Genomic DNA, 17,207 nt, shown 5'->3' with positions numbered 1-17,207 from the left:
CTGGGTGTAAAATGTGTAGGTTAGACGTCCAACAGGAAACACAAGATAATGAAATAACAAGTTGTCATGTAATAGGTCCCATTGCAGAAAAAACATTTCTTGGCACTATTTTTCAGGCAGTACTAACCCTCCATAGTATTCCATGTCCCACAGATTGAAGGCTAAAATAAAATGGCTAATTTTATTTTTTAAAGCCAATCAACAAGCTGGGATTTAAACACTGTTGCAACTCTTACTCATGAGGTATGGAATTACAATACCACAGTTAAAAAGAAGAGATGATCTATTGAGGCTAATGTACTGTTGTGTCTGTAATTGGTGTAATGTAAGTCAGAACAGGTTTATTTCATAGCTTTGATCTGGCAGCTTCCAGCAGGTTTCCAGTTTATGGGAAGAAAGGATTTGCCACTTCATTTATAGATCAGTGAAATACACTTTGAAATAAACGGTACAAAAAATAGCAGGACAACTGTAAGCTTTCCCCAGCAAAAGACCTTTGAAGTTCAACAATGACATTTAGTGACTCAATCTTTTGGGTTTTGTACTTAGTCCTCTAGGAAGTGCATCTTGCTATCCTTTTTTGCTGAACTATGAAGTAGTTTCAGAAAAACAGTCATTAAAATTGTGTCCAATCCAGCAGCATGAGGTAGAAATTAAAATTAAGTAGGTTTACTATAGTAGACAATGTATGGTATTACTGCAGAGGATATAATTTATATCTTTAACCTGCTTAGTTACTAGTTAACTCTCATATTTGCTCCATTGCAATGTTCCCCTAAAAAGCTGCAATATCTGATTCAGACATCAGAAATTAAAATTCTGGCATTAAAAAAAAAAGTCTCATAGTCTCTTTTGAGGGTTAATTCAGTTATTTCATAACAAATTATTCAGTGTAACCTGACAGAGGATCTTTTTGACTGATATGAATTTGTCAATCAAGCTTCTATAAGCTATAGAGACTTCTAACATGAAAAAAATATGCAAAGTAAGAAAGGTACAAGAAAATAAAAATGTTCATCTTCTGAACTGATTAATATGCATGCTTCTTGGTGCTCATGGCCTCTTCTTTGTTTTTGCATTATCTTTTCAACTGTATAGACAGTACAGAATTGAAGTCATTTATTTTAAATCAAGAGTCCAGATGTTTTCACTCACATGGCAACACCTCTGGTGACTGTTTTATCATACTTAAAACAACCTAAACAACCAGCTGATAAGCAATGTATTCTTTTCGCTGCTATATTTGTTCATAAATATTGTCTTCTGTTTTAGATGCTGTAATCTGGTCAGCTGAAAGCTTCTTATTTACCGAGGCAAAAATGGACAGTTACGTTTCAGATTTCTCCTGCCATTCCTCCAGCCTCTTCCAGCTCTATTCCCATTCAGCGGAGTTACTCCACACAAAAGGACTAAGGCAAAACCCTAACCTACTGTATTATTGCAGCCACTGGAATCCAACTTTAAATCACAAAGGGCCCTAGATTAGCATATCTAAACCACAAATCACCCACACTTGCAGGTAAACTGCTAAACTAGACTCTGAGAATAGCTTGGCATAAATAACTTCAGAAACATATCATAACCCTAAAAAGACTCCTCCCTGTCTCCATGACCAAAGTATCTAATAGAAAAGTGACGGGAGGCAGTGAATGCAGGGAGAAAGAGAGAGAGGAAAGAACAAGGATTCCACAAGTCTGAAGCAAATGAGCATCGTGTCCCTTTCACATACCTGAAAATAAAGAGATCTGCCTTTTGTATGCACAGGACAGCAGATAAACTTACTGCCCACTATGCTTCCCTTCTTGAGGCCTGTTCTGCCTCATTTTTTAGTACTAAGAAAAATTGTTTCCCTGGGCTCAGTTACTGACTGATACCAGAGATGGCTAATAGGCTACAGTAACAGAAGGCAAACGGATTTCCGCACCCTGGTGCGGGTTCTCTTCACCCCGCTCCCTTCCCTCCCCTCCTCTCCCCTCCCCTCCCCTCCCCTCAGAAGTAGCAGCAGTCCTGCATACAGCAGAACTGTACAAAGAATTCATGGGCAAAAATCTGACCGATTATGGTAGCCACGGGGTAGGTTCATAGCAGTGCCCATTCCGATGGCCTGACAACTACAGCAGTTGAATTGAAGCTGTGAAAACTTTTTTCTGTAACAGTGAGAAAGCCACCACCTCAATAAGTAGCATAAAGGAGCTGAAATCCTTTCCCTAAGTGAACAAATATTCGGTTTCAAGGAAATTTTCTATGGAAAAGAAACCCACGAAGAACAAAAGCATTACACCTTTCCCACCTGGTGACAACGAAGAGGTAAGACAAGCCAGAACAATATTTCTCAGCAAGGCAGAGAAAAAACAAACAAATGTCACTACTTCAACACTTATGGGACATTCATGTGGGTCAGCAGAAGACACAGCTTAAAACCTGGAGTGATCTGGCAGAAGAAACTTTCTAGGCATATCTTCACATACCTTCATAGTAACCGATGACTAAATTTGTGGTCATCATTTGGTGGAAAAGGGATCTCAGCAGTTTTAGTTTACATTTTGGCTCTCTTCTATCACCTCATGGGGAATTGCACAATTTAGAAATATACTGAGTGGTAGGACCTACATGAGACTATAAGCTCTTTAACCTGTTTTAGGTAAAAGACAATCGAACGAAGAAGTAAAAAAAAAAAAACAACAACAACAACAAAAACCCAAAAAACACCATTAACATTTACACTACCAACAGAGAGAAAGAGTACACACACACACACACACATATTTTTTTATATATATAATCACACCAAGTTTAGGCACCTATTGTAGCCAGCTAGTTATTTAGCTACTCCTCTTAGGTTCTCTCTAAGTCAGAGGAGAAACATATGCTTCTCCAGAAGGCAAATAGCCCCAGCTCAGCTGGGCTAAACTGCCCTCTGGAAGTGCTTCTCTCTTACCATTGTCCATGCAGGACTAGGAAGAACAGGTATTGCAACCAAGCTGAACTGGGTGGCACAAACTCCTGCAGTAACACAAGTTCAGAAACACCTCTTGGACATTTCTTCATGGTGTGAGGAGGTACAAATACGAGCTGCTGTTGCATTGCTAGTGAGATGAAGACAATGGGATAACTACATTTGGTCAGCCGAATAGCTTTCTAGATTCCACCAACTCTGCCGATCTTAGTGGGAGCTCAAACACTTACCTCACACTTACACTGTTGACACCTAAAAGTAGGTGTCAGAAGCTGACCCTACCACCTACAGTGTACCAGTAAAGGACAGGTGGCAGATACACAACAGACTGGTTACATGGCCTCTAAAAAAATGTAAAGGCAGACAAAACACTGAAGAGATGACATCACTGTGTTTCTATAACCTGGTTACTCAGTAGGTAATAACTGGATACAAACAGCAGAACTTGTGGACGCTGGTACCAGTGCCTAAGGACACATCCTCCTAACTTCACCTAAAGAAAATCCACAGATTACAAGGTTATTTGAAAAAAATATATAGCTCTCAAGGTGAACAGCTTACCTGAAACTGTATAATCCTAAAACCAGATGAGAACAGATATGAAGGATAATAGAATATATATATATATAAAAATATAATACATGTAACAGAAAAACCTATGTAATAGAATTTATGTGAGCCTACATCTGATTTCCAGTGCCATAGGCTCTAAATCATGTCATTCAATCTCATGCTAAGCAGCTCAATACTGCTGGTTTAAGGTACTTGGTAGATATCGTAACATCAGATGATTCACACACACAGAAAAGTATACATAAAATCAGAGAACTGACAACACAAAAATTGAAATTATAAACCCTAGAAAGAGTACTAATACACATTTAAGTAGCTATATATTTTTGTTACAATAGTCAACCTTTGAAAATGCAATTATTATACTAACAATTTCAGAGAAGATAAGCCCAAATCTAGTTAACTTTCTGAAACAAAATGTAGCAAAACTGTAAGTAACCATAATTTAAGGCTGACTTTCCAGAATTCCCAAACAGCATGCATTTTACCCAAAAGGGAAATCCTGAACATCAGTTTAGAATCTCCTAACATAATTACAGCACTGCCACAAAGGAGGACAAAGGTCCTCCTCCAGAAAGTTGCTATTATTTTCAGTGATAACAGGTGATGAACCCACTGGAATAATTACAAAACAGACTAAGATAATACTTTTGTACTATTAATCACTCTAGTAAAAAAAAAATCTTTCTTTTCATATCTGGGATAAATGGCAGTTTCTGTGTGACCATCAATAAACTGGAATCAGGCACACAAGAGAAAACACACAAAATGAAATGGTATCCAATGAAAATAAATGATTCAAATGAAAAATGTGGTACAAAAGGATAAATGCACACGTGGAATTTTGTACTGGCAGAAGAAATCCAATTTCTTGTCAGCAGTTGAAAGAAAGTCTAAACTTCTCACAGAAAATGAAATGGGCACTCACTTGGTGATGATATAGACAAAGTTATTCTTGTCAAACATGCTGTCAGTTTAGGTAGTGGGATTTGCTACACTACAGTATATAACTGCTGCACAATGCATAATACAGAATAACTAGTATTGTGAAAATGTGTAAATTTGCATGCTGAAAACCTGTGCTATGGCAGCTCTATGCTCATAAAAAGGAAAAATTTGCAGCATTTCTTAGAAAACTATTTTTCTCAGTACAGTCTAAAAACCTTTCACAAAACAAGTAGAACTTGTCTCTGAAAAGCATTTGTGATTTGATTTTATTCTTTATTTGTATTCTTTGTAGGTCATTGCCTTCTTACATATTCAGGCAGATATCTGCCCTAAGCCAAAATTAATACTTTTCCTCAGCTATGCACTATATAATTTATCCTTTTTATATTAACATGTTAATAATCTCAATACAAGCATTTTTCTTTTTACCTGCCTTGGGAAAATACACATCTGGTCTCACGAACAAAAAATTACGTGCATTTCAGCCATGTGTTTTGAATAGTCTGGTATGAGGTATAATTGCAAAAGGCACAGATACCCTTTCAAGCCCTTCAGAAGAATACATTAAAAGCTACTGTTGGGTTTTTGCAAACAGTTTTTATTGATTATTCACTTTTCAAATAAATCTGCTATAAGCAATACAAAGTAAATGGAAGAACTAAATGGCAGATTAGGCTGTACCAGTAAATACTGATGATCACAGGAAGATCAAACGGCAGAAATCTTCAAAGTTTTGGTAACCACTCAATCTCATTGCTATCACTTCAAGTTGACGGGCTACAGTGAAACATGGCATATGCTTAGTAAGGCTATGAGAGAGCCCATCCATCCACTTCTTTGGATGTGGGAGATCCTGTTTTAGAAAAGCCTACACAAACAGGGAGGAGGCATCCTAGAGAAATGATATCATCAGGAGAAATTGTAGGAATTGGAACCTATTCAGGAATAATGGCAAACAATCTTACCCATTCTATCCCATTTCTATTTGTGATTTTCCATGCTCTCCTCTAACAATCTTACTTAATACAACACAGCCTCACACTTAATGCTACAAAAGCTTTTCCCATCTAATCTGTGTTTGAAAAATCTGTGTTTAAAGCTGGTAGGGTTTGAATGCTGATCCGCAAGTGAAAACAGGATCATCCTTCTCGTGTGCTCAATAAACTTTTAAAGAGGAAAAACATAAGTCAACCAAGTAAGCATATACCATGTTATTTAGCACATTTAACAAATGGGATTTTTCTTCTACCTTGATTATGAGAACATATGCAAATGAGAAATTACAGCAAGAAGTTTATCTTTCTTCTTGTTTGCAAACACCCACTTTATATGTGAGATTTCTGACAATTGAGAGCTGTTTATTTTCCTGGGAATAAGTTTTAAGAATACTTACATCTCACTGTAGTAACTAAGTACTAGATCACTTCATAAAATAAGCCTTTCACCTTCTAAAAGAAAATTAGGATTCATTAGGGTTTCGTTCTAAGTTCAGAAACAGGAGTGGCAGAAGCAGAATACATCATTAACGTATCGACTCCTAGATAAGCTGCAGCATCACTGTGTTTTCTGTTTTTATGACAAAGATTATCCAAATTAAACTTATTAAAACAAAATGTTTGATAAAGAGTAACAACATCTACATATCTGTTTTATTGCTGATCTCTTGACCATTTCTCTTTGATACCCAGCTAAGAACAGCAGTGGCATTGCCTCCCCCACTGAGAATCGGCATCTAAACCTCCCTGTGAATGTATTCAGCTTTCCACTAACGCAGCACTACGCAGTAACTTGAGTCTACACAGCTGCTCCATTTCCCAGCTTTTCTCCTCTTCTTTCTGTGTTATTCCTCCCTGCACTGAAAGCCTCCTGTTCCCCTTTTTCATATCCTCACCTACATCAAAGCACATCGTCATATGGAAGTGACACTGAAATTGCCATTGTTACTTGAATGGAGCAAAATTGCAGCCTCAAAAGATAGCAGGAATACTAGTCTATCAATATTATAAGATACTGCTTGACCACATGCTGGGTTGTTAAGCAGTTTTTTAATAAAACTATTACTTCTCTGAGAAGGAAAAATAAACCACAAACCAGCAAGCCTAATCCAGATGACAAACTACAGTAGTATAAACCAAACATAAATAAAATTAACTGAATTTATTTGCGGACTTGAACCTTAGAATGCATTTGAAAGGGTTACTCATTTGCATGTCTTTTAGGACTTAAAGCTTCAAACACAAATATACATTTATATCTATGTGCATAAGAGGTCTCATTGATTTCACCAGTTTTACTCGTCTTTATAGGACTGTAGATTATATACTCTTTGAACCAACAATGTCCTTATCTTTCTATAACAGCACATTAATCGTAATGTAGTTGAGCGGTATGACATTATGTTAAAAAGTGTCTTTGGCCCTTTGTGCTACTGGATTATTGTATCTATCACATCTAACTGTGGTTCATAAAGTAAAAATAAAAATACACCACAGAACCCAATTGAACATAGATACCATTTTTGTCCTGCTTTTCAGGCACACTATACACACTATACACTGATATGTTGTCAGAGTTACCAGAGGCTACCTTTTTATTTTGTAAAGTACTTCTTTCCCCTCCATCCAATGCATTCAATTAAAAATACAAAACACTATTCTTTTACCAAAATATATGATCTTACCAGCAAACTAGGAACTCAGTGTGAATAGACCCAATCAGAGGGACCGTAGCCTGTAGGAGGTCTGAATCCAGAACTGTGCTAACAGTTCCCACTCTGTTTGCACAAAAGCATCAATCTGATAATACACTACCAAGGTAAAACCCAATTGAAAAAATAATTGTTTCAAGCAAATCACCATTCATGTTTGGATGATAACTTTTGCGGAAATCTTTGGTTTAGGTGTAAGAGTAATGGATTAAGAGAAGAAACACTGGGAGGACAAAGGCTGCAGATTTCATTTCTGTGCATAAGGAAAGAAACCGCAATTTTAATTTATGGTACTCTGAAAAACACTTGTACTACTTTCATCGCTTACCTCTAGCTTTCACCTTTCAATCTCCGCATCAGTTTCCACTAATAAGAGTAATTTTAAAATATACAATTATTTTTATTCCCTGTGGTCCTTTCTCCTCACTTCATCTTTTTCTTTTTACTATCCACTTTTCCTCCTCACTCACTTAAACACATTACTCAGGAACTCCTAGGAGATGATTAGGAAATTTTCTCAAGAAATAGCAAGAAAGTTTTCAGTTTCTTATTTTCTCATATTAAAGCTTTTCCATTTGTATATTTAAGTGAAAATTAGTTAGGCTACAGAATGACTGATTCTATGACCAGTGATTATGTGATCAGATCAGAGATCACAAAAATCACAGAACAGTCAAGACAAGAAGGCACCTCTGGAAATAATCTGCTCCAAACCCCCTGCTCAGAGCAGGGCATGTCCAGCCAGGGTTTGAAGATCTCCAGCAATGGAGATGCCACAACCTCTCCAGACAGCCTGTTTCATGATCTGACCATCCTCACATTTTTTTGTCTTGTGTTTGTGCTTTTTTTTTTCCTTATGCTAACCTGGAACCACCTGTGTTTCTGTTTGTGCCCACTGCCTCTCGTCCTGTCACTGTGCACTACTGAGAAGAGCCTGGCTCCGTCTTCTTTACACATTCCCTGTCAGGTATTTATATACCTGGATAAGATCCCCCTGAGCCTTCTCTTCTCCAGGCTAAACAGTGCCATCTCTCTCAGCCTCTCCTCATATGAAAGATGCTCCAAACCCTTAATCATCTTTATTGCCCTTCGCTGGGCTCGCTGCAGTAAGTCCATGTCTCTCTCGTACTGAGGAGTCCAGCCCTGGACCCAGCACTCCAGATGAGTCTCACCAGTGCTGAGCACAGGCGAAGGGTCATCACCCTCGACCTGCTGGCAACGCTTTGCCTAATGCACCCCAGGGTGCTGTTGTCTGCTTTTGCCACAAATATGCAAGATTAAGAGTTTAAGGACAAAATTAAATCAGTCCAAGGAAGATGAAGAAAAACTTTGCCTAGTATTAGCTGAGTGAGCAGGAACTTGGCTCTGATTGAAAACATTCAGATTCAAGCATGTGGTCTCAACTGGAATGGTTGCAAATGAGTGCCATAACCGTGACACAGTCACGGCCATGAGGGCGTTTTCTCTCCAGTCAGGAATTCCACGCCTGCCAAAACTGCAAGTGTAGGTTCATAGAGGTTTCGCTGGGTCAGTTTGGCACTTGCTGTTAACAACAAAGAAACATTATTGCCCTCCCTCATGACCACCAATCACAATACTGAAAAATTCTTGACCAGGTGTTTTCAAAGTAATATTATCCAATATTTCACAAAATCCATATGGTAACTTTTCACTCTGAGATAATATCTTGCCCTGTCTCAGATTAGGCTGTAATAGCACTTGTGTTAAAACTTAGATTTTTGAATTTCTCTTGTATTACTCAATGGAGTAAGATGGCTCTGGCAGTTGTTATTCCATTTCAGGAACTATGGAACAGATTTTATTTCAGAATTGGTAACAAGTTAGTGTAAAAGGCAAATCTGGAGGATTAAACTTTAAAAAGAACAGGTGAGGGAAGAAGATTATATTTGATTTTTAAAGCTTTCAGAGAACAATTTCAAGCAGAAGTGAGTGAGAATGTTTCAGAACAGAGACTGGAAGTACTAGAAAATTAGTTACTATTAAATATTTGTTAGTAAAGTCAATTGAACTGAGCAAGGATGTTACAGATAATCTCTCTCTTCCCTGTTAGTCAGGTTCATCATCTAATCCATACATCATGTCACAAAATTAACTGTGCTGGGCAATTATATGTAAATTATGTTTGAAATGAAGTTGGAAAGAATTTTATTTTCTCAAAGAACCTGTACTGCTAAATAATCGAGAAGAGTCAGGAACATGCATCTACCCCAACTTCCTACCATTGAAAAACCAACTGCTTGGATACCTTAAAAACAAGCAAGCTTGTTTTTGAAGTAGTGATAGGAATAGAAGAGACAAGAGTGCCTGGCCTGCTGTTCATGTCCCTTGTTTTAGATAAAAACAACACTGTGAGGAAATATGGGTACTGCCCACACCATACATTCTTAGGTATAACTTAAGGCACTGCATATTTTTCATATTATTAGCAGCAGAACTCCTGCATCTAATGGAAAACTACTTGGGTTATAGGCTAAGTGAACATGAAGACGGCAATAAAAATAAATTTGATAGTATAGAAGCATTCCCCAGTTATTTAACTAGGTGTCACATGCAGTATTTGTCAAATTTCAGTGAAAAAACCCCTGTGATTAAATTCATCTACAGGCTTAATATTAAAAGATTGCATTCATAAAATAAGAGGATAAGTCCACACTAGCTTCAAAATTATATCTAATATTACATAAGCTGTAAAAAATGTCACATAAAATTATTGTTAAAAAGACAAACCAGAGGAGTAATTAACACAGTTGAGAGTTCATATCACAAGAAGTATGAAAAGCAGAAAGTAAAATTAATTATTTTCATCTCCCTCATATGGTTACTTATCAAACCAGGCCTCATGGGGACACATGATGTATTTCAACTAGACAATAAAAAGCAGCACATAATTACACAACTCCTTGGAGTAACTGGTTTGTATCCTTGAAAATTCTCCAGAAAGTATTCTAACTGTGTGAATCACCTCAACTATTACATTGCTGTCAGTTCAGACAAATGATGCATGGAAATACATGCTTATATAAACAAGCAGCATGTTTATAATGCAACAGTTTAATATAATTACATCATCAGGTAATCAGAATGTGCAGTTTTGTAAGTCTCACCCTTCTTCTGCTAGTGAATGAACTGCTAAGTACTAGGGGAAGATTAATCTTCTTTATTAGTGACATTTGAGCTAATGGTTTCTGAACATGAAAAGCAAAAGAAACACCTAAAAATGTGAGATTTTCCTAGACAAGCAACTTCCGCTATATAAAAGACCTTCCGCACAGCAAGACATTATTTTCCTAGTAGTTTAAAAAAATAAATTAATGCTTGAGAGTGTAAAACAGAAGACTGCTGGATCACTAAAGGCAAGATAAACATTTTTAGTGGCAAGAACATAAAGCTACTACTGAACTCAGAAATTTAGGTTTTTCATTATTTGTGTAAAGAATTCTTTATGAAAACACTGCTTTATACCTATTGCATAAAAATAGCAGCTTAAAACAAAATCGTCACATTTCAGGACTCCTAATGACTATTTTCACATTATCCAAGTCCATGCAACTGCATGAAGAACAAGACAGAGACTGCAGATCTAATGTGCAGATCCATATGTCATATTCAACCATAACTTCTACGAACTCTATAAACCTAGGTAGTCGAAGTTTCTTTCAAAAGACTCGTAAGACTCGTAAGATCTTTAATCAGAAACTACCATTTTGTTTTACCTCCTAGGATCTGGATTCAGCCTGGCTGATGAGAGAAAGAAAAATGACTTCTTGTAGAAAAAAAAAGTCAATTGGAAAACTGTAATCCTGGCTGAAAGCATTTGGGAGAAAGATGCTGAAAGCATCTTTTCTATGCTGGGGCAGGGCTTGTGGTTATACTACATATACTAGATGTTAAAAAACACATTAAGGACATAGACTGTATTTGAATGTGTCTGTTTTTATACGTGTACAATTTACATATCAAGTTTCTTGGGATACAAGTCATTGCCTGATATGTTTTATAGGGTAAATGCATTTCTGGCCCACAGTACAGAGTAAAAAAAAGGCTTATCACTATTTATGGTTTATGGGGCTGATGGTATGGATCAGTGAGCAATAACCCCTTTCCAAAAAGTACATAAATGCATATTTCTGAGATTTCAGTGACTTATTAAAGGTCCTTTTTGTTTGAATATTTTATATGCATAAGGTGTGCACAAACAGCCACACTTTTGTCATGTCCTTACTTTTCATTCTTATGCATCAAAGAGAATTGTGAGAGAGAACTCTTACAAGCAGGGTATGAAGACTGGAAGAATCAATGCAGCCATAACTGAGGAACAGATGAAAAGCCATACTCTCTTTCCTGACCATTCAGCTGACATCAATACAATTGTTTTATTGACAAAATTGTGTTTTAAGAAGTAAAAGTCCTTAATATTTGCTCCATTATCCAGTTTTGTAGCAACATAGATGGGCAATATTTGCACCACTACCAGGAAACTGTACCTATTTGGACAGAAAGCTTTTACAATGAAGACTATTGATACGGAACACTGTGTTATGACTATTGCAAATATTACCCATCTTAATGAATTAATTAATTTTACAGCTAAGTACTTTCAGACTATCATATAAATTTACTTTTTTTTTTTGCTTTTGAATCATTTCCTTATGTCATTCGAATTATTTTTTAATGAAAAGTTTTATATAAGAAGAACCATAGCATAATATTTGACTTTGTGAACTGTAGAACAGTTCATAAACATGGATGTGGCTTTTTGCTTGTAGCTGGCCTCAGTGCCAGAGAAGGATCAAGGACATATTTAACTTGCTAGTGTAACTGCAGCCATAGCCTCCACTAATTTATTCCTATACTTTGTTTCCAACTGACTTTTACTGGTATTGTCCGTTCACTTTATATGACACTCACATACAAATCATCAGAAAATTCTATCAGGTACTAGTGGAGAAACAGAAGTTTATGTAAGTGTGTGTTTTCGTCTGCATATATGTCTCTCCAGTAAAGGTGAATTGCTACAAAAGCACCGTTTATCATTTGAGAATAATGCAAAGTCTCCAGAAAAACCTGCGGTCACTACAACAGCTTCACACGTTAACACATTGTATTACTGAGTAAACAAATGCACTGTTTGGTTCAAATAATTTACAGTTAACTTTCCTGAACCTAAAACATTTGCTGTTACGGAAATCCCTATTCTAATAAGAGAACTGACTAAAAATGATGCTCTAATTACTAAGAACACACACTAGTAAAAAGATACATCCTTTTCATTTAATTGTAGTTAATGACTATGCCTCAAATCAGTGATAATTTAATGAAATGGAAGAAGATGAAAATCTTGAATGGCCACTTTACTGTAGTTAAAAAATTACAGGAAAAAAATGGTCTTTCCCAATTATGATTTCTAAAAAAAAGCCCATTCTGTTTACTTAAACAGAACTTTCCTTTTTCCAGTAGAAATAAGGAACATCTCCTTTATTTGACGAAGGGAAAAAAAAGGGTTCTATCAGCTTTTAGAAAGATATCCATCTTCTCCCTTCAGGAGAACGGCATTTGAAAATCCACTTGTGCTTCTTATATTATAAGATTTCTTTTGGAGGCTTAAAAATGGTATAAAGAGGCTGACACAAACAGTGACAGGCCCAGGAAGAAAACCAAGTTGATCTACATAAAGACAGATCAGGATGCAGATACAAATGAAAAAAGCCCACAACAAACCATACTATCAAAGTACTTCCTCCTGCAATCATCAACTCTAACTAAAGTCTAAAATCATTGTGCTGTTGGTGGACAGGTATGTATTGATCTTTTGGGAGCAAAAGAAAATGTAACAACCACTTTTTTGCCTCTGCATACTAATGTTTTTTCTTGAGATGTAAGAATAATTTCTCTTGTACGGCCAAGATTACTGAACAGAATGATGTTTGCTTTTTGGAAGTGAAACAAATAGAGACTCGACAACAGTTTTTACCCTTCCTGCCTTAGAAGATCTGGTATTATAATACCAAAAACCAGGAAAGAAGAATTGAAAATTTAATCTTACATCTCAATTGAAGTGCAGAAAAATCTTTAGAAGAAAGCTTACAGTTCAAAGCAATTGTTCACATGATAGATATTTTATGTACTTCATTAATTATTTATGGAGGGAAGGACTTGTATGCATTTATTTTTCCTTTCGTCTGTAGCTCTGTATAGTTCTTATGTGGAAATTAAAAAAAACCAAGATAGTAGTTGAAAAGATAACCAGGTCTACAAAGCTCCATAACAGTTAAAAATGAAGCATTTGACCTAAATTTTTAGGTATCTCTATTTTGCCAAATAATCCATTTTTCAATGATCACATCAAAAATAAACTTCTGCAAATACTTGATAATTCAGTTGTTTTAGCACCATTATAACCAAAAACCTAATCTAGAGAATTTAAAAAGATAGCTTATATTGAAAATTAACCACTCAGTCTAGAACTATCTTCCATTCAAAACTGCTCTCCAGGATCATGCAACTGAATTCAGAAACACATGAGGACTTAAGGTATATTACTATATAATCAAATTAGCACAATGACAGATCACTATTAAAAATGTGGTTCAGACTTCACTTTTGTCCAGTGCAACAACTGTAGATTTCAGAGTATAATGTAATGGAATTTAGCAGCAGTTCAGTCAAATAGTTAAAACCATGTATTAATACAGTAGTGCCAAAAGAAGGTAGCCGTATTTCCATCCAACGTACTTACTCAACATAATCACTTATAACTAAAATTTTTCACAGTATGTTTTTCATAAATCAATTAATGTATAGAGCCTTCAGTGACTGGAATTTCCAGCTTTGAACTTTCTGTCAACATGAAAGTCATGCACTATCAAGGAATATTGGAAGAAAGGGCCCTGCCTTCCTAACAGCCAACCAACGTCATATTTAAGAAATCCAAGACCTCATACAGACTTATGTGTATTCCTCTCAATAACTGTAGCGAATAAAGCACAATGAAGTGTAACAACATATTTCAACAGCACCATCTCAACTAATTATTTTTCTTTCTCCTCAAGATTCTCCGGAACACCAAATACAACATTCTCTCTCTTCTTTAAGATTTTTTGTTTCCAGAGGAAAACAACTGTCTGAAAACTGTCCAGCCATTAACTATGAAAATTTTAATCATTATCTCTTTTCATTATCGCAACAGAGCATGTTGACATTAATCAGCCAAATACCAAATTAACATTTTTCATGTATTTGAAAGTAATGGAGGAAAACTAATTCAGTTAAGCTACAGAGGATAAACTTGATGCAATTTGTATAACTTCTATAAATATCAGAAATGCTTAATAAACTCTCATGTCTGTCAAGTGTTCAATTCAAGACTGTAGTTTGGCAGAGTAATTCATTTTTATGTGATTAAAAAATATATAAATGCCCATTTCAGCAAAGTTTCCTTTCTGTACATTTTAAAGCTGTACTTCAGACACTTTTTCAAATGTGTTATATGCTGAAAGATGACAGACAGAATCATGATGTGACTCACGTTAGATCCCTGCAACAATTTCCAAAGCAACACTTAAAGGTTAGTAGTAGAACCAGTTCTCTTTCTCAAAATAATTTCAGTTTTATTGAGTAGCTGCACACTGGAAAAAAACCACACCACCTTGGATACCTTATATATCTTTAAACTGAAGCGCTTGACTTACCTGCCACTGCTTCATGAGGTCCCAAACAGTTTTGGCATCCTCTAGTAACTTTTCTTTGCGTGTAGCATCCTGCAGGACATTCGCAGTTGTTTCAGCTTCTGTAAGCCAAGCAAGGAACTTTTCAAGATCCAGGTAGAATTGCTGCAACATTCTTAGGGCTGATTCCAGTGCAGCTTCACGCTCACAAACCCTGCGCAAGTACAAATAGTCAAATGCAGCACTCTTAGGAAGAAAACAAATCTTAATCATTAAATCAAAATATAACAAAGACACACTATATATTTTTCATGTACCAATCAAGGTAAGTTTGCAGATACGCTAGCTACGCAACTTGCAGTGTATGTTTGGCAGATAGGGTTCCTTGTTTATCTTTGCTCCTGAGAAGTAGTAACTGAAATTCATCTGGTAAAAAATTAAGCAAAAGTACTTCTTTGAAAGTACTATGCCTGAAACATGCACAATTAAAAAAAAAAATTAAAAAAAAAATCAGAAGTAATTCCCCAATTTGTTTTAATCAAAGATTGTTTTCTTATTTGTCATTAACACTACAGTGGGAAAACTTGTTTATTTTTAGAAATCACGAAATAGTTCCTGCCCACTGCACAGTATGATGAACTTAATTATTAGTTTTTCTGACTTGAAACCTTTGGAGATTGCATTCAACACCTTAAACCCTAATAACACTGAAGTTTGGGGGGTGTTTTGTGTTTTGTTTTGGGTTTTTTAATATGAATGTGATAAATTACAAGAAAGATCTCTGTGAGTTACATGATAAAATACAATTTTTTAATACAAAGGTTATTTTACCCTTGGGGAAGATCTAAATCACAGATTGGGAAAGAAGATTAAAGGCTCCAGCAATTCTGGTGCTGAAAAAACATTACAGTATATCTGTGTTCTATCAGCATTCGTGTACAATGTAGGTGTCACATGTATTCGCTGATTTTTTTTACACTGAACTTGAGCTAAATATGGATTTAGAAATGTGAGCAGGTAAGTATGACATATTGTTCATTAAGATGAGCCTGTCAAGGCTACTTAACTATTGTGTTACATGCATATTTGTTTAACATCAGCATGATAACTGAGTAATTTTTTAAGCTCAGAAAATATACAGTAAAGTCATTTGATAATTTATGTTACTTCAAGTGGAATGAATGCAATTTGATGCACACCTATGTTTAGTCTACAAATCTGTGGTGATCTGGGTATTTCTAGATAGATTTCCTGTCTAGTTTTACAGTTATTTAGACAGAGACTAAGATACTAGATTTTAGCAGATATAATTTCTCAAGTTGCAATTTATCATAACTTTACCAGAGGAGGCCATGAAATTTCTAAGTGCTAATCTCTATTTCAAATCCTGTTTGCTGTTATGAAGAGGTTGTACTCCTTGATAAGTAATGATATCATACTAAAACCTAGTACCCTAGTTGAAGTAAGAAAAGAAACAAAAAATTAATACAAGTTTTGCCAAATGGCACTGATGTAACACGTTTTTCAACAAGCATATAAGTAAATTGCAGCAGAGTATAGTAAGAACAGAAAAATTCAGTCAGAGTATAGGTGAGGACAACCGTTTCAGGGGGAAAAAAAAAAAATCCTCCCTAAGAGTCAAATCCCTACCATATAGCTACCATATTTCTATCATATTTTTAATCCTTTATCATCTTATTTGCTTTTCCCAACCATTTTGTGAAAAAAGGAATTTATTCTTGGATCTTTTTTTGATTTAAAATCTGAGAAAGCTATTGAATGCCTCACTAAAATGTCATCCACCAATTTTTTAAAGCTTAAAAAAAGGACTGGATTTTTATCTCAGATGCACCTGTTGTCATCTACAAGAATGCACCACATCATGGCGCTGCTTAGCCTGTATTCGAATGTGTCCCCAGGGGCCTCTTAGGAGGAGAGTGAGACACACTTAGTTTCAGAATAGTGAACATGATGTCTTTCCCAACTTTATTCTACATGGACATGTAGAAAAACAGTTCCTTCAAAACATTAAAGGCACATTTTTAACTACAATCCACCTGAATTCCTATAAATACATAGCAATGCTCTAATAACAGCATTCTGCAAATACACAGTGAGTTAAAAAAAAAAAAGGAGGGCTTAAGTCTATTTGTGCATATTTAACTTTTTGCATGGTATCCTGAGAAGTAGGACCTAAAGCTTCATTCATCCACTTGTGTAAATACCTAGTGCATTTTTAAGCTACAAAAAATAAGAACACAAGCACAGATATGAAATTTAGATAGGCATAGGTCTAGAGTATATAAAAACATAATATAAGTGTACATTTTCCCTTCTT

General features: G+C 35.8%; 1 protein-coding gene across 12 annotated transcripts in view; it reads right to left on the bottom strand.

Moving 5' to 3' along the window:
* DMD (dystrophin) overlaps positions 1-17,207 on the bottom strand; it is a 1,394,632-nt gene that overhangs the window by 252,847 nt on the left and 1,124,578 nt on the right. For all 12 annotated transcript variants that reach the window (XM_076355694.1, XM_076355734.1, XM_076355779.1 and 9 more), the window contains one exon: positions 14,894-15,083. In XM_076355694.1, coding sequence (XP_076211809.1) covers positions 14,894-15,083 — 190 coding nt within the window. The remainder of the gene's footprint in view (positions 1-14,893; positions 15,084-17,207) is intronic.

This window comes from Aptenodytes patagonicus, chromosome 1, assembly GCF_965638725.1.
Source record: "Aptenodytes patagonicus chromosome 1, bAptPat1.pri.cur, whole genome shotgun sequence".
In the NCBI taxonomy this organism is placed as follows: Eukaryota; Metazoa; Chordata; class Aves; order Sphenisciformes; family Spheniscidae; genus Aptenodytes; species Aptenodytes patagonicus.
The sequence above is the reverse complement of the archived record's forward strand: the minus strand, read 5'-3'. Positions and strand labels throughout refer to the sequence as shown.